This window comes from Nyctibius grandis, chromosome Z (assembly GCF_013368605.1).
Source record: "Nyctibius grandis isolate bNycGra1 chromosome Z, bNycGra1.pri, whole genome shotgun sequence".
NCBI lineage: Eukaryota > Metazoa > Chordata > Aves > Nyctibiiformes > Nyctibiidae > Nyctibius > Nyctibius grandis.
Genome location: NC_090695.1, coordinates 2,892,277 through 2,916,194, shown reverse-complemented (window position 1 = coordinate 2,916,194; position 23,918 = coordinate 2,892,277). Strand labels below are relative to the sequence as shown.

General features: G+C 43.7%; 1 protein-coding gene across 3 annotated transcripts in view; it reads left to right on the top strand.

Moving 5' to 3' along the window:
- Nucleotides 1-23,918, top strand: part of SETBP1 (SET binding protein 1) — a 261,399-nt gene that overhangs the window by 48,552 nt on the left and 188,929 nt on the right. For 2 of the 3 annotated variants that reach the window (XM_068422707.1, XM_068422706.1), the window contains exon 3: nucleotides 4,828-4,911. The exons of the other annotated variant lie outside the window; for it this stretch is intronic. In XM_068422707.1, coding sequence (XP_068278808.1) covers nucleotides 4,828-4,911 — 84 coding nt within the window. The remainder of the gene's footprint in view (nucleotides 1-4,827; nucleotides 4,912-23,918) is intronic. 3 annotated transcript variants of the gene reach the window in all.

Below are 23,918 nucleotides of genomic sequence, written 5' to 3'. Positions count from 1 at the left end.
TCTACCCCTGTAGGCACTTGGACACCGGTTCTTTAAGACGCATGGATCACCCTGACAGAACAGCATAAAAAACATAAACACTGAATATGTTGATCTCTCAACATCATTTATGCACCCATGGGGACTTTTTTTTTTAGGGTTCACTGTTGCAGTGCTATACACATGTTTTCTTCTTGGTTAAAAGATGAACTACAGCCCTAGGGGAAAAAAATAAATAATAAAACCACCGTGTTCCTCTTGCCTTGTTACTTAGTAGTCCAACATAGTGAAAAAAAGTAATGATTTTAATTTAAAAATAACTACTAAGCTCAGTGGCAGGACAGCAGACTGAATTGCACAGCCTGCCTGGTGCAGGGTATCAGGGGAGGTGGCTGCAAATGTGCTCTCCGGTCCTGGAAATGTTGGGATGTTTGGATGGATAGAGGAGGAGTCAGAAAAGGACGGCATCGCCTCCCAACACTCTTGCCATTCCTGAGCAGGCATGATCGTTGTGTTTATGCGGGTATCATGCTGGAGAGCTATTTTGGTGGTGTAAGACAGGAGAGGAAGAAAAGGGAAGAGGCTGCAAAGTGCTGCTGAGCTCAGCTTCACAAAGCTCTTTCAGAAGAGTCCTTCTCCGTGAAGACCCAGGCTGCTTCAGCAACTGAAATGCTAACGACAGCCTTGTAAAGGCCATGCTGGAAGCTTTGCTCTTCCCCATGTTGCCAGGGGCCAAGGCTCAGTTATCCTTTTTGCACCTCATGTTTTCATCTGTTGGTGGGGGATATTTTGAGGGTATTGCAAGGCAGGAGAGATGGAGAGAGAATGAGCAGCTGAAAGCCAGGACCAGGCTTGGCCAGTGAGACCTTCCAGGGGCCAAATGGAGAGGGTTGCGCCAGCTCCTTGGGGGTGAAACTCTTGCCAATATATTCCATGGCTGTTGCTCAAAAGCAAGGAAGGCTGATGGGAACCAAGCAGATCAGAGCCCAGCTGGACTTTCCAGCAGCTGCAAGGTGTGTGGCATGGTGCTGCTAAGCTGAGCTCATCCCTTGAGCTGCTCTTTCCAGCCATGGGCTTGGGAGAGTAGGAAGAAGACGGGATCCTCCGGTTAATCCCAGCCAGCTCCTCCGGAGCACAGAGCCTGGCAGCTCTGCAGGGGCCCACCAGTGCCATGTGCGTCGTGTCTGACTGCTTTAAACGGGGCTGGCATCTCTGCACGGGACCTCTCTGAGCAAAGCAGCAGTGTCGGTGCTTGCCGCAACCTCCGGGGCTGCCCCGGCGGTGTTGATTTGTGTGTGTCCCCATGCCTCCCCGCCGGAGCTGCTGACATGAAGCAAGTTGTGACCGGCCCTCACTTGACTTCTGGGTGACGCAGGTTGGTGTTTCACGACCACAGGCTATTATAACTGGCAACTGATCAGCTCCTGTCACCCATGCAGCTGAGGTAATTAAGCCTGTTACTGTTATTATTTTTCTTCTTTTTCTGCAAGCTTTGGCCAGCTGTTGGAGCCCGTGGTGCAAGGAGAAGGGTGAGGCCAGTGGGACTCCCTGTAAGAGGTGGGATAATGGGACCTATGTTCTTTGCTCTCCAGTGCTTGCCAAGGAGTCTTCTTGCTCTGCCTGGGGAAGGGGAATGTCTGATGATGGGTGGGAGCCAGCAGAAGGCAAAGTGAGCTCCTCGTTGGAAATCCTTGTGCCTACCTACTTCTAAACCAGAGAATTGCATCAAGAGCAGGCAGCACAGGATCACTTATTAGCAATACATCTGTGAGCTTTCAAGATCTCTGTGCTGCTCCCCAATCCTGTTATAAAAAGGCCACAAAACATGGAAATGATGCTCTGCAAATTAAGACTGAACGTCTGTGGCACTCGGTGAGATGAGGCTCCTCCCTTTTCAATGTTCTCCTCTCTCTTGCCTGCAAGCATCAGGCACTGCTGGACGAAGGAGGGAGGAATATATGAGGAGGCATCAACCACAGCAGGATAGCCCCAGCGAGGTGTTTTAATTTCTTAACAAACTCCTTGGGCACTAGAAACTGTAAAATAGCATACAGATAAACAAACAAAAACTCACTGACCCTTAGCACCCTGGAGGGCTCTGTTTCAGATCGCTGAATAAAAGCTGAAGTTGCATATGCATGTTTAATGTAACACAAGGCGTGTGCTGTGGAAAAGCGTGCTTTCTTCTAATCTGGTTCCAAACAGAAGCATCCAAACAGAAGCCCCTTTCCCTATCCCCACTGAACTGCCTGGTGTATGCGAGGAAACCCCTGAATGACAAGGCCTCCATCTGCTCTTGAACGGAGTTGCGACTGGCTGCAAATGTTGTCCATATGCTTTTTTTTTTTCCTTTCAACTTAGCTGTCTAATGTTAGACACCTATCCTCAAATTAGGCATCTGCTTGTAACAAGCTTTCCCCAAAAGAGGTGGAGGTAGTAGCTGATTCAGGTGATGTGCATTAGGAGAGATGCCTCTGCAGTTGGAAAAGGAGATGGGATTACTCATTCAGCGCATGGCTTTCGTTTCTGTTTCTAGGGAATGGAAGAACCTCTGCATTCCTGTACTGTCAGGGAAAAAGAAAAAACTATCAAGTTTTGGGCTCATATTCCCCCTCTGCTCTTGATTTTCCAGGTGATTAAGGGCAATATCTTGCAATTTCCCTCTGTTAAATAAAGCTGGTGATACTTCCAGCCGGACAGGAGAACATGGCCATGGTTTGCCATGAGCTCAGGCTGCATGACAATATACCCTAGAAGCCGGAGAAGGGTCTAAAAATCGAGGTGTTCCTTGGTTTGTGGTGTAAAAAGGGCTGGAGTATCTTTTTCAGCATAATGGCTTTGCAGTGGGTACTGGGACAAGTTGACCATCAGCAAGTCATGTGTGGACCCAGTTTCCTAATATAATATTTCCTAATATGCAGTATGTTGCTGCTGTGGGCACCCTAAGGTATCCTGGCCATCTGTCAGCTGCCTGTTAGGAAATGTGTGGGTTTCCCTTAGGTCCTTTTGTATCTCTAACTTGTCTTATATACTGGGGGTGTCTAGAAAGTCTCCTTTGGTTAGACAGGCCCGTCTCTCCCTGTGCCTCAGTTTCCTATATCTGATGTAATAACACAATGCAATGACTTTAAACTTATCCTAATATTTCTTTCTGGGGAACGGTTTTTGAATTCAAGAGATTACAGACTAGTTGCTGAAGGACTGTAGTAATGGGACAAGGGCAAAATACCTTTGATAGATGGGAGTCACAGGCAGAGGATGCCAGTTGCAAGTAGTCCCCTGAAAACCTCAAAGTTTGACAGGTTATAATCAGCAGCCCAAACACTGGGCATTTTGATTAGGTATGAGGTGTATGTACAGCCTTTTCAATGTCTGTTTTTTTTTCCCAGCATGTCTTTTGGAAAGAGGAGAAAAGATAATTTTTGCACATTATCTGACCTTGCTGGGACTTGTGAGATGCTGGGGTCACCAAGTAAGAGACCTCACCACACCTGGCAGGTTGCAGGCTCGCCCGAGGTGACCAGAAGTTTATCTGCCTGTTTGTAATTCCTGCCACCAAGGGTCATCCCTGTCCTGTGCCCTGACATTGAGCAATGGCTGCAATTCCTTTTAATCGTGCCCTTTCCCTTCCTCATCATTTAGGGCTGAGCGCTTCCACTTGGCTAAACTCATTAACTGCTTTAATGTTGAGGTCTTGTTTTCCATATAAATTCATCTAGCTGAAATCTCGTGACTCTCCATGGCTGCACGCGAGCAGATTCTCCCTCTGTTGCTCAGCAGATGCTGAGAGTGTTTATTTTTCAGCTGTGGACAGCAAAAGTTTGAAAAAAGGCAATGTCTTCGTGCTTGTGTCTATGGGAAAGCAAGTAATTGCAATGGGTTTGTGGGGACCCAACTGGCTGTGTTACTGTTTGAGCTCAAGGAGCATTTTGAACAAACCTAGAATCCCAGCCCCTTTCTGCCATGGTGATTTATCAAGATGTCCAGGTCTGATAAGCTCCAAAAATGCTTTGGTGAAGAACCAAAATGATTCAAAAGTTCCCCAGAAAAGAAACAGAGGGACCTTGTGAACTTACCACTCAGATCTGTCTCCAAGAGGGACCTTGCTGCTCGGATCATGCTCAGTCAGCCTGACGGGTTGTCAATGAAAAGGAGGTATTTGAGCTCAGTATATTTCCCAAACTGTTGGCTGTAGGCAAAAGGAGGGAGAGGGACCCTGTTTCTTTGGAAATCTCTGTTGGCCCCAGTGTATTATCAATGCTGCAGGATCTGTCCCAGCAGACTGCAGTGGGGGGTGAGGGTAGGCTGTTGAATTCCTGGCAAGGACGTACCAGTGGTCATATGGACCAGCTGTCCAAATGGGGGGGTCACACCTGTAGGCTTTGTTTCACCAAATCTCGCAACACTAGTAAGTACTGGCTGGATAGTGGTGAACAGAAATGCTGGTGTATGAGCTTTATCTCAAGTCACTCCAGCTTGATAATTGTATTCCCTGAGTGTGGTAAACTTGTTCCTGTTCACGTACGTGTATGAAAACATTGGGTTAAAATAACCTGTTCCTTTTCAGCTTGGCTTGCCTGTATACCCACTGTGTTTTTCTACAGATCTTGCTTTCCTTCTACCCCTGTCTATGTGACATCCCTGATGCTGTGATGTTTGGCCTTTGGGGAAGCGTCCTTGGTAGCTTGGGAGCTACCCCTCCGTGGAAGGGTATCTCCCAGCAATGCTGGATGAGTCCACAGGCTTCCCTAATGCCCTTTCTTCCCCTGCTGCTGGTCATAAATACAAGTCTCTTGGTCTTCAGTGGTTCAGACTGTGCTGATGTTTTTCTTGCCTTATCTCTTGTAGGGAAAAGTCATTGGAGATGCAAAACTGCTCATGAGTTGTGGTTGCAGAAAAGGGAAAAATGCTCAAGTCAAAGACTCAGATCAGGTCAGTCAATATGTACCTTAACTGATGGAAATAAAAGATGTGTTAACATCTGATTGATTTGAACTATGCTGTTGCATATCAGCATTCCTGGACATGAACAGTATCTTTGGCATGGCTGACAATGATACAACATTAATGTTTTTGTATTTGTTTCTTGTAGAAAAACCCTCAAGCAACATCAGGGATTCATTGCACTAGGAGCTCTTAATGCCCTAGCCCGACCAATTCCCATCTGGTTTATTTATTCATGAATTCTGTTTCTGTATAAAAATCCACTCCAGGCAATGCCTTTCTTAAAGAATATTGCACTCCTTTGCTGGCTAAATGCATACAACCTTTGGTCTTGTGCTGTAGCTGCCTTGATGGGCAATCATTGCAGAGAAACGTGCCATTCGTTGCATGCTTTTGTTCCAAAGTGACACCTTCACAAGAACATTCTTTATTGAGGTTCCTCATGATAGACATGTAAGAACTTGTTCACAAACAGAAAACTGGTGGCCAGGTTTTAATATTCATGACTTGGAATGAATGGCCCCTTATTCTAAAATTGGTTGAGTTGACGTCAGTGGGACCACTTGTGGGGTTCAGTAACTGCAAGTGAGGTGGACTGCACTCTGAACGACAGCCAGCTGGTGGTCATTTCCTACGTCCTACCATTTAGCACTTATTTAGACCATCCTGAGTTTGTCTCTGTCAACTTTTTCAGTTATTATTGCCTTCTGGCTTTGTAGCTAAAGAGAAGTTTGAATCCAGAGATCATTTGTTCTAAAGTTGAAACAAAATTTGATTTGAGCAGAATAAAATACTGCATCATCCAATGTTAAATGTGGTAGAGTGAAGCAGTTGATCTCAAATATCAAATAACTTTGCTCTCTAATGTACCTTGTGAACAACCTGTGACCAGGTATAGACGTGAAGCAGATTCAGCGTCCACAAAGCTCCAGGAACTCCTGATAATTTACTGATGAGAAAAGAGGTGAATTCTCAGGAGGAAAAATGTTTTTCATTTTCAACACGCATGTTCATCAACCATAATTAATAACGATGTTTCTGAGCCTTGTTTTGTTAACGTCTGAGAATATCTGAGAACAGATCTATCTGTCCTGTGTTGGACTCTGTTATGAGGAACATTGGTCACACTTATAAATGCTTTGTAGGATTGAGTCTTTCACTGATGTGTTGGGTTTTTTTTTAATTAATATTTTCAAAATAACAAATTAGTTTTCATGAGCCACACTATCAGTTCACCATTGAGACAAGGATTCATATTACTTTTCTTTAAATAATAGATTGCCATTCTCTCAAATACAAGCTTAGTTTTTTCATAGTGAGGTTCTAACAAACACAGCAGGAGAAAATTAATTTAGAAATGAAACACTTCTACCAATTTTACTCTTTTGTATTTTGAGGTACCCTGTTTGAATCACTCTTGGTTTACAACAGGACTAGAGCACGGTCAGACAGCTTGTAGTAGAGAATAAAAATGAAATGGGAACACCTTGATTGTAGAGAGATTTTACAAAACACCATCTCTAACAAACCCTGAGCGCTGGATGTAAAACTCATTGATGGCAATACTTTATCTATAAACCAGGCAATAGTTTTTGGAGGGAAAAAAGATCTCATTCTTTTTAATGTTTTCTAGGACAGTGATAAATTGTTCTTTGCCTTCGGTTACTTTCTAAAATCTAATTTTTGATGTCTACTGATGTGTTGACCATCTCAGTAACTCTTTTTTGCTGGATCAATATAAACTATCTGACAAGTGCTTGCTCCAGAGGCTGTAAAGTTCATTCGCTGTGCTCCTGGCAGGGTCCTCTCAGTATTTCAGGGGACAGGAGGTGGATGGGGAGGAAACCAGTACAGGAGGGTGGGTGGCAGCATGGAACATTTGTCTGTGAATGCAGGACCTCAGCTCAGCTTATAAATTATCCCCTGGGCCTTGTAGATAAACACAGACTTCTATGGTGACATTGGCTGGGAAAGGCAAACACTTGCTGACAATTGTAGGCTAATCCTTCAGGACACTAATTGCCAGAAAACCAAGGAAGCGTTATTTTAGGAACGGCTTGTTTCACTTTGTGAAGGGGAAAAACACTGCACTATATTTAGTTTTGTTTGCCAAGTTTTACCCCCTCCTCTTGCACCCTGTCTCAGATTTTAAAGATTTTTACCTTCATTATTGTTGTTGGGGGCTTTTACTTCCTTTTTTTGTTTTGGTCTTGCTTTGTATGTTCCCATGATGCCTCTGTGAAGTTGTGTGAAAATGCAACTTAGTTTTCATTTCATGAATAAATGCATAAATAGGTACGTGTTTTTTATACCATTAAGTATTTAAAAGTTTGGGATTAACCAGCTACTTTTCAGCTGGATTTTTGTGAAAGGTGATGCTTTGCAAAGATTTTAATTTTCTTCAATTTTTCAAGTCAATTTGGAAACTTGTAAAAAGTTGTGGACACACTGCCCCACCAGTGAAAATCCCCTGCTGAACTAAATAATGACCCCATTGCTGAGGATTTAATTTACTGGCATTTCTCCAGTATACCTCTGGAAGAGAAGGTACCTTAACCTCCTTGACCTTAGAGCTGCCTCCCTGAGTCTGGAATCCAAAGGCACTTATCTGCATGGTATTTTCCATGGTGCAAGTCACCAGTGTGTAAATCCTGGCCCTGTCACTGTCGAGGGCACAAGTCCAAACAGGCTCACATGGGGCCGGGATTTCACAACTGTTGCAAGGAACCCAACCTTCATGTTGGATTTGTACTAGAGCAGGAGAGGGGTTGGTGGTCTATGTTGTGTGGCTTCTCAATCCAAATCAAACTCTACAAGATGAGGCAGTTCAATATAAATCCCGCAAAAGCTTTGAAAACCTCAAAGGGAACACAGCTGAGTGCATGGAAGAACTGGAGTCCCATCCTCCATGGATGGTCTTGATGAAACTTTGGGTTGGCGAAGCAGGATGACTGAGAAGAGTCCCAAAATAGGGCCAGTTCTTGGCAGCAAAACCCTCATGTCCTTGGCTGCCTTTGGCACCATTGCCAGTTGTTTGTGTGCTTTGTGGGAGTGAAATTCATCCCTGCTTCAAGGCCCAGAACTAAGCCTCTACACCACAAACGTCCTACTGTAATTGTAAGGTTCATATATGGTCTTCAGAGTGGTTATTAGTTTCCCAGTAATTTATGCCTCCCCATAAATTATTATAATGTTGCTTATTATTTGAGGTGCGTTGTTGCATAAGAATGGCAATCCTGGGCTAGGATTTCCTTGTGATAAGTAGTATATTATCATAAAGCAGGAAAGGTGGTTCCCGGGGAGTGATTTCATTTGTGTACTTTCTCAGGAAAGAAAAATGTCATTTAAAAACAGGGGAAAATTGTGTGGGTGGGCAAATAATGTGCATATTAGAGGTACATATAAGGTTGAGAACCAGAAGTATCAGAGCGCTCCATATTCTCAGTACATGCAGGTCTACCTTCTCGGGGTTTAGTTTTATTTGTTTTCTGCTGCTTCTCTGAAAAGGTAGGCAGCTCATCAATGTTTAACTGCTCTTGCCCTTTGATTTTTTTTCTTTTTTCTCTTTGCTTAACTTTTCTGGTGGCTCCTGTGAGCTCAAGTGTTACTGAGAAGTCAGATCCTCCTGTCCTGTGTGTTTGGTTTTGGTTTTAATATGACAAATGTATGCATCCTCTGGAAACGGTATCCATGCTGCAGAGTAATTATTTAGTGAATGGTGGATCTAGTTCATGTTGGCAAGGATCAGATTAATCATTATTAATCATGACCCCTCCGACAGTAACCTCATCCCTTGCCTAAGTGCTGCTCTTTATTAAGAAGTAATAGCTATTAGGGGATGGCTGGGCCACCGTTCTCATTGCACCGGTACAGGGCTCAGGACTTCTGGCAGGAGACAGAGGAACTAAAAATAGACACACATGGTTCATGTTCCAGAAATGAAATAGGCAGCTTCCCCTGTGGGCTTCTTCAGCCTCATCTGAGTGTCCTCCTTTCCCCTGAAGCCTCCCAAGAGTTTGTCTCTTTCCAAAGGTTGACATCAGTGTTGGGGATGAAATAACCTCTCTGATCCTTTTTTATTTGCCCGCTTGATTTTCTTATTTAAACTTAGGTAGATCCCAGTGTAACCTAATGCACGTGCAGTCCTTGCAAGGGTAAGATTTTAAGGTCTAATCCAGTGGCTGAAGCAGATTTCAGCAGCTGATGAGACTGCAGATGGGCTTAGCTCTCTGCAACTCCAGTTGTCGCAAGCAGACCCCAAACCAACCACCTTTTTGAGGATTTCTGGATGCCTTGAAGAAACACTGCACTGTTGAGGCGAGGCATGCAACAGTGTTCACCTTGTGCACAAACTTGCGAGGAGTCCAGCTTCTCTCTCCAGGTCACTGGACTGGGGATTGCAGGCCTGTATATAAATATCTCTCTCTCTCTCAAAGTGTATTTCCTTACCACTTGTGTCACCAGAGATCTGCTGAGCGTAGACAGTACCTTAATTCATAATTATTCTGGTTTTCCCAGCGCTACAGGTTCTTTTTAAGAAGGTGAGGCAGTGCTATCAATGGATGTCATCATTATTTCAGCAAAAGCATAATGACTTAAGTACTGGATTGAAACAAAACTCCCCAACCCTCCCACCCTCCAAAATCCACCTTAATTACTTTTAAAAATGTTTTCATTGTCGATATGGAAATCTAGGACAAAACCCTTTAGAAGAGAGTGAAGGAAAGAAAAATGTCTTTTGTCTCCATTTAGCTCTTCGATACCTGGAGGGTAGCAGTAGAAACTTGGAGCAAACCTGCTGCGCTCTTTTGATGTCTGCCAAAGTTGTTGTGGGAGTAACATTGTTTAAGGGTTGAAGGAATTTATTGAAGACTAAAAGTACCAGCAAAGACAAAGGAGCCAATACAAATTATCTGGTAAACCACTGTCAAATTTTACGTGCTCGGGGCTACCGGTAATTTCCCGTCTTAAAAAACAGGGAGGGAGTTTGGAGGGGAGGGATGGAGGGTAAAAAGTACATAAATAAACCCACCTCTTTAAATAACTAACTGGCCTGGCCTGAACTGTGTCGGAGCTAAGTACCTTTGGCAGCCAGCACTGCAATATCTGTTGAGGGTGTAGCAGAGGGCTGAGACCAGGTTTCGGAGAATCTGCCTTAGCTTCGCTGGCTCTCCCTTGCATTCTTCCACTTGTCACCAAGAAACGCACTGAAGCACGAAATGAGGGAGTGCAAAGGCTCCCACACTCCATCAGAGCAAGTCTGGATCACACCCCCATGGTTAATGTTTCTCTCCGCTAAAAGAAATAAGAGTAATAAAAATAAGTGAAAGCATTGGCTAATTTGGAAATACATGGATGGAAGAAATCAGGAGGAGAGAATTGGAGGAGTGAAGGTATGCTGTCCACTGTTCCTGCTCTGAGTTTATGGCAGAGTTTGAATCTCTGCTTGAAAAATCATTGGATTCTGCACAGGTTATAAAAAGCTAAAACAAGAAGTAAAATACAGAGAGAGGATGTTAAACGTCTGAGGTGTCTGGGCAGTAAAACACCCTTAAAAATATTTTATTTGTTGAATGAAGCAGGCTAGGTGATCATATAAGGAACGTGGGACTAGAGGAAACTGTCCTAGATCTTCCAGTACTTTGAGATCTCGGGGAACTGTGCCGTATAGCACCACTGATACACACATCCCTTTTGGCACTGGTACCTATTAAAAGCAAACTTTGTGTCTCTGTCATTATGCTCAACCCACCAATTAATCTTTTACTTTCCAAAATACTCACTCGTATAATACTTCTGCATCTGGTTCCTGCTGCCAGATCAGAGTGTTTTTCCCTCCATGATATGAGTGTTGGTCTCAGCAAGGCGGACCACCTTTGCTTTACAATTCACCCACCACAATTTTCTTGCTGGTGGTGGTGCTTTAAGGGGAAAACAGTTCCACTTGGTGAATCAAAATGAAAATCTAATCCCAGAAAACTTTTTTAAAAGCTGGAAATCTCTTCCTCTCGATGGGATCTGACTGAGGACAAGAGGTATTTGAATGAGAGACTCACCAACTGTCTTTTCTCTGGACCTTCATACAGCAGTTGAGCTTTGGTAATTGCTGAATCTAGTGCTAAGCATCTGTGTTCCTGGTGTCTGGGAAAGTTTTTTTTTTTGTTTCATTCATCTGTTGTGTGGAATTGAAGCAGCTGTGAAATGGAAGTTGGGTGGATGAGTCCCCATTCTTTGGATTTTTGTAAGTTTTGGAGGGATGATGTTATGAAAGAAACTTCCTGAATGTAAGCCTCCAAACAAAAGAGATTGAGGTTATGGGTGTCCTTTGCAAGTCTGGCTGTAATAGGTTTGTGTTGCAGTGAGTTACACCTCCCTTCATACAATGCCATTGGTAAGCTGACATTTCTAATGACCTTTTGTAATCACCATTTCCTTTTCTCACTCATTTTATGAATAGTCTTGTACTCACTTCAAGAGTTTCCCACCTTGTGGTCTCTCCTTGCAGTTCATATTCATCAAAATGAGTTGGGCTTCCTGTAAAGTGTAGCACAGTGTAGACAGAAGTTCAATAGAGCCTTTCCTTTCTACAGGAAGGGGGAGACCAAAAAACTCGTAGTGCCCTTTTTTTCAGGAAAAGCATCAGAAATGGCAATCAGCAAATTGCCTTTTTTTTTTTCTTTTGAGGCTGTTGTGAATGCATGCTGTAATACGGTGCCCTTCCCCTGATCAAGATGTAAAATTTAGGGCTCTGACCTTTTCTAGTGAATGATGGTCCCATAGCACTTTCCCTACCTGAGCTGGAACATGCAAACCCTGGTGATGATGTTTTGTCCAGGCTCTCATTCAGGAAATGTATTCTGCCAACTTGACTTGACCCTGCACCTTCAGTGGGACACATTATTCTTCACTTCCTGCCCTAAATTGCTGTGTACTACCACCTTGCATTGATGGGTCCTTTGTTCCACCTTGGAGGTAGGTTCATTTCGGTGGTGGATGAAGAGAAGCTGTAGGGTTTTGAAAAGCAATTTGAGAGCCCTCTGAATGAAAAGTGCTTCACACACAAAAAAATTAGTGTTGTCAATTGTCATCACCAGCCTCAAATCCTGAATTTGAAAGGGTCATTTATACTCCTCAAAGGCAAGCATGCAGCAGTGTGCTAAAAGAGAACTAAAGCAGCCAAAGAAAATGCTGTCTCATGTCATTTCAAGCTCTGCAGTCCCAGGGAGCATTAATAACTATTTTGTTTTTTTCACTGATCTCTCTACACGGGCGGAGAGGGAAACAGTCGGAATAGAGAGAAGCTGTGCTGCTGGGTGGCTCCAAGTGGTCCCATGGCATCCACGTTAGCAGCTTACCTGCTACGAGGAGACTCAACCAGGACAGGGACAACATGCAGATGAATGAGGAAAAGGCATAGGTGAAGGTTTGGACTTGTCCATTTGGTTATGATATAGTAACGACTATCTTTCCCCATCTCTCTCTGGCATTCTGGCTGCACTTGCTGCCTTTCCCACTCTGTCTTGTTCCCATTTCCCCTTCGCAGATGCTAACATGTGAAAACACCATGGCAGGGGCAGTATCAATCAGCCACCTTTTAGATGACAGATGCCACATGAATCCAGATCCCATCTACTCTGAGGTTCGTGAAGACTGAGTGGCCTGCTCAGAGCTGCTGAGAGCTGTGAGGTGCAAGGAAAGTGCAAAGACTTTGTGGAGGGTGGCAGATGGAGAGAAGGACCCGCTCGTTCACTGGAGTGTTGTGCTTGCAAGTTTGAGGAGCACTTCACGCCTATCTCAGCATGGGTGCAAAATGCTACCCAAGCAGAACGGTGGCAGTTTGCACTTCCTTTTACTCACATTGTATCAGAGTCAATGTCAAGACAAGATGAAATTCAGGTCCTAGATCTCAGCAGGTTATCTGTCTGGAATTGTACCCAATATGGTTGTTGTGCATTCAGTAAATATTCAGTCATGACATTGGTTATTCATGGAAAATGTATTCAGTTGAATTTTCCAGCAGCTCAGACGATGACTCTTCCTGATTTTCTTGTGGGAGCCTGTTCTGCTGTTGGGTTGACCATGCTGATAAGAACATTTTTGCGTTGCTCCGTTTAAGCAGTCTTTTGTTCCTGATATCCTTTTACTCTTTGTTATTTACCACTTTGTGAGTTTCTTGTTCGTGCATATGAGTCTGGTCTGGTGAGAGACAGTAGCAGCCTAGGATACATGTGTACTGTGGGTTTAAAGTTTCCTTATATACGTTAAATCAGTTTTTAAAACATTAGCTCCTGCAAACCACTCAGAAAGCTCTGTCAAATAAAACTCTAGCCAAAGTGGTCTTTGTAGAAGAAAAAAAATTCCCTTGTGCAGGGGAGAAATCATTCAAGCTATAGTTTGAAAGTCTTAATAGCAGGTGGAAGAAGAAGAGGTTCAGTGTCTCCAGAGTCAGCTCACCCTTCCGGTTTCTTACACGACCAGACATGTGATTTAATTTTCTCAAGACCTCAGCTCACTTTATAAAGCAGTGAAAGCAGCATGGATATCCTTCATGTTAAAGACTGGGGAGTTCTTGGGTATTAGTGTGGTATAGGCCTTGCCTGAGGTAGGTTAACACTGGCTTGAAATATAGCATGGCTCCTACTAGCATCCCAACAGAGGGATGTTTTATTCTTTTGTTATATCATATCTCAAAAAGAACCAGACAAAAATCTGATCTGAAGTAGGAAAAAAATAGAAGAAAAAGTCATCCGATTCGCTGCAGGACTATCCCCTCTGCAACTGGTTCCAGCCTGGAGAATACATTCACAGCTGGGTTATAAACCCTCAAAACAGACAACATCATAACCTTAACTAACACAACCTTACTAAGGCACTGCTGTAATGGGGTTGTTCTGCTATGGCTCATGGGCACATTTTAAGTGTTGTCAATTTAGTCTACAACTGGAGGCTGTTAAGTGCAAAACCATTTTAGCAACTGCATCTTACATGAAGGAATGATCGAATATTAATGGATTTTCTTTTGTTAAGAAAAAATATGGAGAGGAAAATGAAAAGCCACAGGAAACCTCACTGTCCTTCCTCAGGTAGTGAAGTTTGTTTTTGGAGGGCAGCAGGGTCAGTTTAGCAGCTGTGTGTTGGTGTAAACGACCAGGAAATGGGCTCTCATTCTCCAATATTGATCTGTTCTATGAATTTAGACAAGTCGTTTCATCTTAGTTTTCCCTCTTAGTCTTATCTCTTCAAGGATGTGAGTTATTTGACATAGTAGTTATTTCCCTCCATTGTTGGAATGGGTTAGATTCTACCTGCATGACATTGAGACTGAGCAAATAGGGAAAAGTTATGAGGGATGAGGCCTTGCATTTTGTCCCACCAAAGATGCCCATCATGACTATTTTGGTAGTGGATGTCAAGCCCTTTAAAAAGAGCTCAAAATGTTTTGCAACTAAGTGGGAAATGTGATTACCTTACCCCAAAGCTGGGGTCAGAAAAGATGATAAAATTAGCTTACCCAACCCTGTGTCCTTCTCAATACACCCTGGGCTGCTTGGTCTTTTACCATGTCACGTTGTAGGCATCAGAAAACATGTGATGATGAGGTGGTACAACAGTTTCCATTTGGATATGGATACTTGTGTTGTCTGTAGTGTCATGGACCAAGACTTGTGTAAGGGTCCTGAGGCTTCCTGAGTATCCATGTAAACAGGATGACAAGGAGATTCTAACCACTTTCCGTGAACTCTGCTCTCCCCGGTGCTACAAGGTCAGAGCTGTTGTAGACTTTTTACATTTAGATGACTGACTGACATGTGTTGAGGCATCCATACCTCTCTCCACTGACTGTGTCAGAGGCTCCAAGCTGAACCATGGCTATCTTCATAAGGAAGTCAATTGAAATCTCTCTCTCAACATCCTCCCTAGAGGTCAGTGGTTGTACTTAGAAAACAAGGGAATGATTCCTGATGAATAACAGCCTGCAAAAGCCTTTATATTCTCTTTTTATCATTATCAAATCATGCTGAAGAGGCTGCAAGGCAAAGAAACTCTCAAGCTTCATTTTCAAGAAGCCGTTAGGATGAAGACAGGGCGTTTCGAAATCAATACTGAAGCTTGTATTCCAAAGAGCAAATGGGAGAGTTATTATAAGCTGCTTTACTTCTCATCTCTAATTCCCCATATTCATAACTTAAACCCTGTCATTTGATTTATCCTCTGTGGCCCACAGTGACACCAGGAAAAGTCCTTCTTTTTAATTCTGTGGCAAAAAATACCAACCCAATGCTGCAGGGTAGGATATCCCCACAGAAGTTTAGGACTTAAATGTTTCATGTTGGGCACCAGCTTTTGCTGTCTTGTTCCCCTCCTGTTTGTCCCCTTCCTCCCTCCTCTGCAGTTATACATCAATCATCTTCCCTAGAGGCTAGGATACAAACAGTGTAATCCCAGAGAGAAAGGATACTGATACAGCCAATTCTGTACATGACTATTACTCTGTCCTTGTAGATGCCATCGCTAAATGTCACGATAGGCTTTTGCTGATAGGAGTGTTTCAGCTAGACTGGAGAAAGCAATAGGGGCGGTAATCTAAGAACCCAGATTTGCCATCGTTGGGTGATCTGTTGTATCTCCATGCACTTGTCCTATTTTAAGCGGCTTTCTAAACTTCTTTTTCCTTTATTACTTCTTGGTTTGTCTTATCTTGGCACTTACAGCATCATAAATACAATTTCCTTACTGGCTATGTTTTTAATTATGGCCTGGAAATGAACCTCAGACCTGACTCAGCCAACCCAACTGAACTATTCATAACACATAAAGGATTGGTGTTGAATTAACTAATGACTTTAAAATAAGGAAGGCTTCCTGTATAGGCTGCTTTTTGGAGAAAATATCACAAGCTCAAATGCTATTCTGTTAAGCAGCTTTCAGAAGAGATTTTTAGGTTTGTTGGTTTTTGGGTTTTTTTTTTGTCTGGAAGTCAGGAATGTTTTTAGAGGACGTGGTGTTACTCACCTCCAGAAAAATCCCGCAACAGTATATTCAGGAGAAGCTGATGAACAATGATTGACTTCTGGCAAGTCCAGGCAGTGACAGCTTGTTCCAGCAGCACCGTCTCCCTGCTCCCATGTTTATTGAACCGGACTTCAGATCACATGATATTCTGCTGGCAAGTTTGGGAATGAACTTTGGTGGGAACCCAGTACTTTCTCTCATCTGCTAAGCCCTTATTAAACCCCACTATTACTTTTTCTAACTCCCCTCTGGACTTTGAATTACACTGCAGTGAACATAGCACACGTGAGTAAGAGCTTAAGGTCTTGCTCACTTGGGTGGTCCCATTAAAAAGACCAGGTTTGCTATCTTGGCTGCAGAGCCATTCCAAACATTGCTGCTATTTTTGTTCCCCCAGCATTTCTCACCTGCCTTTTTTTTTCTTCTTTTTTTTTTCCATACCCAATCTATTAATATGGGTTTTAACCAGTTAACTTCAGAACAAAAATATTAGCTGCATAGGAGGCAGCTTTTCTGAAGGTTCATAAAATATGTATTGGAGCTGGGAATATAAAATACTCCCATTTTGTAGCAGACAAAATGCATAAAGTGCTGAGTGAAAATTGAGAGGGACCCAACTTAAACCTTTGAAAATCACTGCCAGTTCCAATATGCTGTATTTATTTTGACTTGGAAGGCTCAGTCCAGTCCAGATGAGGTCATTTGGTTGGGAGCACACGTGTCCGCGCAGAGCCGGGAGGGAGGGAAGCCTGCAGGATGCTTCAGCTCTGAGGTGTTGAGCTGCCAGGGAGCAGCGGTGGGAGCAGGGCGGGCAGCCCATCTACGTGTTGATCCTGGCATCAGAGCCTAACCCTGGGGTGGAGGTGCTGTAATGTTTAAGTTGATATCTTTTAAGGCAGGCGGGACAGAGTAACTTCTGTGTCCTCAGCTGTTTGCTGGGTAGGGTAAGTGGAGGCAAAGCTGGATGTGCTCTAAGAATTTGGGGACAGGGGAATATATTTAGGCAGGGGTGTCTTTAGTCACTTGTTCCTATGACTCCACATGGCAGAGAGCCTGTTATTTCATTTGCACAGCTCTATCTTTCAGCTTGCTGTCTTTAACCCTTGCCCTCTCAGCAACTGATGCCTGCTCAGCACTATTTTACTTTCCCCTCCCTCTGCTCCTGCGTCTTCCCTTACTTCTCTCGTCAACAAGATTAATAGCTCATCCATTTGTCTCTATGAAATTTCGCTTTTCTCTCCTGGAGCTCCATCTCCACCACTCGCTGCTCCATCCCAGCAGGTGGAAAGGCTCCTGTGCCCTCCGCAAGAAGCCCTGTCGTCCCTGCTGCCCCCTCCCTGCCTCCCTGCCAGCAGCCTGTTTGCCAACACTTTGCACGAGGAAGCTGCCTCTATAAAAATAAACCGTGCTGAAATCTGAGAGACAGAAACCACGCCAACCTCACACTTCATTATTGGTAATGGCAACCTATTTGATTTCCATTTGCAAACAGTAGCCTGCATATGTTCCTCACCATGTAGCCCCTCTCCCTGCACCGTTTTCTATGCAAATTCAGGTTCCCCTTGCCTGGTGCTCAGTCTGCTTTGTGGTTTGCTCACTCTGAGCCACAGACACCCCTGCTTCACAATTAAAGTATGGAAAAAGCCTGTTAAGTCACTGACTTAATTGCCTGGTTACTCACTGCCAACACAAGATTGCCATCTGCAACAGGCTCGAGCCTCTTCTCCCACCTCTTTTACCTTTATAAGATTTTTTTCCTTACAGCTGGCTTTTATTGCTGATTTACGCCAGAGAAAGCCAGCAGAGACAGACCTGTATTTTCTTTTCTTATCCCCAACGTGTGCTGCCACATGTGCATTGCTTGGGGGCAGCTGGCCATGCAGACACTGCACTTCTGCACCTCCAACACTGCCTGGCTGTTATGGCATAAGCCTGGGCTGAGGATTTAGGATGAAACTTGATTTTCCAGGAGATGTCTCTATTAAAAAAAAAAAAAAAGGGAAAAAGATGAGGGGGGAGAAATAAGATAAACCAAGCTTTATAACAGCAGAGTGAATGCTTCATTGCTGCCCTTGAAGCCCGCATGAGCTGTGGGTCCATTTCTCCATCACACACAGGGATGGGGCTCTCAGCTGGGTCCTACAAAAGGTGGCAGCAGCAGTGAGGGGCCCCAGGAGGGCTCGAGGTGGGGGGATGCACCCAGGGCCCAGGGAGTAGCTGCCTGTATTGACTTTCACTCGATTTACTGGAGCAATTGAGTTTTTCAGTGTAATGCGAGACGGGCTCAATCAGCTGTCACGCTGAGACACTCCTGTCACTACTGTCAATAGCGTTGAGTTTCTGATCCTTTCTCAGATTAGCTCTGCGCCAGAACATCAAATGAAAAGCTGTTTGGGGCACGGGGAGGGGAGAAACTCTAAGCAGTTACCTAGGAATCAGTTTACAGACTTCAAAGCTCTGTCAGGTTTATTCTGATGGCCTACAGCAATGCGCGGGGAGCAGTAATGCGTTTGGAGTGTAATGTAGACTCTCCTCTTCAGCCCCGTGTTCGCTCACAGACCGGGAGGAAAGGATGGGAGAAGAATAGAGGCATCCCTCCTGGTGAACCCAAATGGCATGCAAATTAGCCTCCCTCCGCTGGAAGAGCTTCTCTTTAGCTTGATGGAATAAGTTGCTTTTCTTATCTTACCTTTCATCCTGAAGGACTCTTCCACATTTCTCTTGGCTCTGAAATGAAGCCTTTTTCTGTAGAGCTGGGTCACAAAAAGGCATCACCCCCAACAATAGGACAGGAGTGAAAATAAGGGGGACAGGTTTGTCATACAGAAATGATGAAGGGGGGGCTGTTCCAGCCAGCCAATCTGAGCAGTTTTTGTCAGTGCTGAGCCTCGAGTGTGGGTTGTTCGTTTTTTTTTTTTGTATAATAAAGCAAGAGCTTTGTAGCCCATTAAGGTCTTCCAAGACCTTTTCCTTGAAGTTTAACCAGTTGGATCTGGGACAGCCTTTATCGAGAATGTTTCCATCATGAAGGATGCCAATATGAATGTCTCTATTTATGGGAAGAATAACTCATCAGGACACTTCTTTTTTTTTTTTTTTTTAAAAAAAAAACTTCAAGGATTTGAGAAATCTCTTTTCTCCGTTCCAGCTGAAACAGCTTATGGCAAGGTGAACTCACCCATTTACACAAAAGCCAAGAGGGTAATGTTAATCCTATTAGAAAAATAATCTACCACCAAAAAATAATAATAATAGGGGTGGAGAAGGAATCCTTTTGAGGCAAATTCACAGAGTAATTCCTGCAAATTTACTCTTCTCTTCTCAGGGTTGAGATGTTAAACATTTTGTTATCAATACATGAATTATAAAGATTACTATTTTCCTTCCACTTTTGTAAAGAAATTAAACGAGGGAAAAGCTTCATTCTGGCATTACTGCTAGACCGTTTTGTCCTTCAGAGAATACTCCTGGTTTTTGATGAATACTTTCTCAAAGAGTGAAGCAGTGTCCACAGAGAGGATTACCCTCTGCAGCACTAATCTAGGTTTTTCCCTTGAATGCAATTTTAGGATTTCTGAATTTTTCCCTGTTACCCAATTCCATTATTAGGTGGCTTTTGACCTCAAAACATCAAAAGGTTCATCTCTTCCTCATTCAAGATCACCACTATCCTTCCTGAGTAGCAGCTGCAACTACATTTCACTGCTTAATATTTAAGCAGATCCCTGTCCAAAACAAATCATACCTTCCCCCCTCCTTAATTGCTCACAAAACCCCACCCCAGCCCAGTTCAAAGGAGTATGTAAGTGATCTTTAATATCAGAGGCAACTCTGTTTTCTTCTCTTGGTGGCATGAATGTGAAAGGGCCATGGAGAAGGATGGGAAGGACAACAGAAAGGAAAAAAACCCACATTCTCCTTGTAGAGTATTTCAAAGCAAATGCTGGATACATACCTTTCTTTGACCTTTTCCTTAGATTAGTGGTATAGGCAGCTGCTGTGCTTGTATTACACATTCCATCGCAGGGACTGACTTGCGAGCAAGGTAGGTGTGTGCGTGCGTGTGTGCACACACGTGTGTTTGTTATTCAACCTGTCAGCCAAAGGTCTTCAGTGCTGGTTTTAGCTCTTTCTGGTTTTTCATAGTTTCCAAGGGGAGGTGCATTTGTTTGTGGGCTTTGTTTATGTTCACTGGGTGACATGAAACCGAAGAGCTTTTAGTGAATTCAGATATACTCTGGATGGGAGGTGTGAATCTCCAGCCATTTCTGTTTAAAAGCTTTCATTAAGTCTGAGAAAAGAGGAAGAAAACAAACATCTCGGTGCTTTTTAGCTGCAGAGGGATGAAAGGTTTTCAGCCTGTGAGCCCCACCAGGACAGTATAGATGCCTACGAAGGGAGAAATTGAAGGAAAGACAAAAAAGGCTGGAGTTGCAAAAAAAAAAAAAAAATAAAAATCCTAAAGCTACTGCTCAGGTTGGATTTGGTCTTTGTTTTACTGAGCTCCCGTTGAGCTGGCTGGCCTTGATAAGACCCTGATGGAGTGGAACGTGCCCACCACCCACAGGATGGGCTTCATGGGAGGGGTGATGGCTCTAACGAAGGCATGAAAGCAGCTCTAATGACTCCAACTAATTGCATCCAACCCAGCAGAATAGGATGCGGCCAGGAGATGCGCTTACCCCCTCCGTGCTTGAACTCCCTCACCTGGGAAGACGGATGGGCAATTGCCACCACAGGCAGATGCTCGTTGCTGTACGGAGACAGGCACATGGCTGCTCTGTGTCACTGCAGGAGGGGTTTAGTGTCACCAAGCTGAGAGCTGGCCCGTACACCCGGCTCTGCCTCATGACGTGTAGCGAGATGGTTTATCTCCCAGTCTAACGCTTCCCCTGCCTCTGCCCATCTGTGGGCTCCTTGGGGCAGGTACTTCCCTCCGATCGCGTGTTTGTGTAGTGCCTAATTGCAGATGCGAGAGTAATATAAATAATAAGGTTAAAAGTCACTCTTCTTGAGGGGAGGTGAAAAGGGAACGGAAATGGAGCTGCTACTCAGCTTCCCGGCTTTTCCTGGAGTCAAAAAGAGAGTGCAAAGGGTATTGCAGGATATGTCGGAGTATTTAGTCTTGAATAATTTGCCATCCTGTTTTTATTCCCCTGCAGATATATTTCAAAGAAAGTGTTTAGATGGAGCTGATGACCTCCTTATAGTTGAGGTTGCCTGTCACTTCCCATGATAAGTCCCTGATTTGGTTGTTTGGGCTGTGGTAACTCGCAGTGTTTGAGCTGAAACTTCCGCAGCTGTTTGAACTCTGTTCATCTCCAGCCTTGCTGGGTCATCCTGGAGCTTGTCTCAAACTGAGTTCTCTCATCTGATAACAAGGGTAGTGCAACTTCTTAATCTCAGAGACTGGTGCCAGGAGAAATCCATGAGCCAGCATGATGACAGATTCCAGTTATTCCAATAATTCAGGCCCTATAGCTATTGAAAATAAAGTTTGCATCTATGTGTGGACATATTTACATACATACATGGTTGTGTCTATGAGATTTAAGACTACAAGTAAATTAATTTAGAACTTTCTCTTAAATAATGTAGTCGCTCTTGAATTGTCCAATGAGTGTCAGAATTTTCTTCCCCCGGTATTATATTTGCTGCTATGGAAAGAATGCTTACAGCACAGCTTAAGTGAAGATTGTATCTCATACTGGAGAGTCCCATTTACCTCTAAAGCATCATTCTCAGCTGTTCCCTATTGTACAATGCACTTCTCTTCCTCTCTCAGTTTGCTCCTTCACTCTGTCTCCAGCAGTAGTAGCAAATTATCCTTCTGTATCAACTGTCATTTACCCAGTAACGAAGAAGGCGGTGGAGCACAGTTTCCATTTAGTCTCCTCAGACTCGGTATGCAGCAATGAAAAGCTTTCATTCTTGCCGTGCCAAAGTTCCTAAATTTGCCAATTCATTTCAGTTTGCTCAAGCATCAACATTTGAATCTTTACCTCCTGCCTACATTATCCACTTAGCACTCAGCTGGATCCAGGAGTGGAAGGATGGCTGGTTTTCATGGGCTGAGTTTTGCTTTGGGACCTGCAGAGCCAACTCTTGTGATTTTGAAGAGTGTTATGATGTGAGGTGTGTGATGGTTTGGTTTTTTCCCTGTTTTTTTTTTTCCTTTTAAACATCTTCAGCAGCATCAATGAGTGATGAGGCTTAAATTATAAAGTCCCTGAAACTAAGGCGGCACATAAATGGGATCTAGTTTGTGTGATTTTAAAGCTAATTCAGTGTTTTTAAGGAGCCTGGCCCACAGTCTTCGAATATTTTGACTTTAGCAAAGTCAACTCCACTGACTCCACTATTCCACTATTAGTAACTACACTTACAGTACTGCTGATAGTGGCTCACATATAGGTATGATCTTTAACCTAGAGCGGGTATGATTCACCGCCAAATAACTATCACTTCCACGTGGGCAGCTGCAACACACTTCCCTTGTAAAAGCTGGGTCCTCTTTGTATATCTGTGATAGGTATATTGGCCCATCTCTCTGCTTCCTTACAACACTCCTGAGACTAAATGTCTAAAAACTAAACTACAAATTTTTATCCTTCTGGTTCTGAAGACCCCGGCTGCTCTTCCGTATTACATACAAATAGGAGTTTTACACGATGTGGCTGCATTTTCCTATAAAAAGAGGCAATTATTTTTTCATTTTACATTCTAAAATGGCTGTAAAAAATGAACACTAGGCTCTAAGACACTATTTACCATAGGAGAGACCCCAGATTTTTAATTTATTTTTTTTTTTAATCCAGTAGCTCCAAAAAGTACTTCACTGGTTTAAAAATCAGGCTGAAATTTTATTTGAGGGAACCACAAAAGGGTCTTTTGGTTTTCCTGATAGATTCTGAAATGCTAGAAAATACTGGAGTCACGTTTTAAGGTTTTTATCTTGAGCAGCAAGGCTGACAAATTATCATTTCATAGAATCATAGAACCATAGAATAGTTTGGGTTGGAAGGGACCTTAAAGATCATCTAGTTCCAACCCCCCTGCCATGGGCAGGGACACCTTCCACTAGACCAGGTTGCTCAAAGCCTCATCCAATCTGGCCTTGAACACAGCCAGGGAGGGGGGGCAATGGGACTGTAGGCTTAATAAATTGAAAATTCATGGGAATCCTGTTACATTTGTGAGAATTAGCAGTAAAGCGTATTATTTATTAAAAAAATCCTGCCTGTTGAGCAGGTACCAGCTCTGCCAAACACAATAGAGCAGCCTCAAGCCAGGTGCTGACAAGACTTTCCTGATCTCCCTGTGACCCCCATTGCAGGAGGTGAGGCTGGCAAGAGGAGTTAGCAAGAACATGGAAGAGAAGACGATTTGTTTGTTTCTTCTTGCTTGGAAAATGTGTGTGGCTGTCAGGGCCGATGTGTTTTTGTGACATTTGAGCTGCCTCTCCGGCAGCGCTCCTTGCAGGCTACATACTCGTCTTTTATCGGGAGGATGCTGGCGTGGTGAGAGACAGCATCTTCATAGAAAGTCAGCTGAGCATTTCTGCAGAAACATTCAGAGGACTCGACTCTTTTTTTTTCCCCTCTCTGAAGAACCCGTTGCTCCTATTTCCTTTTTTCCCCCCTCTCTTTTCTGAAGGCTGAGAAATGCCTTAGGAATGCACTTGTTCACTCTCTTTTCGCAGGCCGGCTCTCCCGGTGATGTATTAATTAGCTGGAGCACTGCACACCAACAAGCAACTGCAGGCTGATCTCGTTAAACATTAATGCTTAACTAGAAAAGCGAGAGCTGTTAAAGACACGCCACTCAATGTCATCCGTGTCCGAACGTAAAAGAAGTCAGCGGCTGAGCTGCTGGCACTCGTGTTTCCAGAGGGAGCAAGAAGGGCCGAGTAGCGCAGATCCCTTTTCCAGAGCCAGCTGGGAACACCTCAACCACAGATGGGTTTCCATGCTCCTCTGATT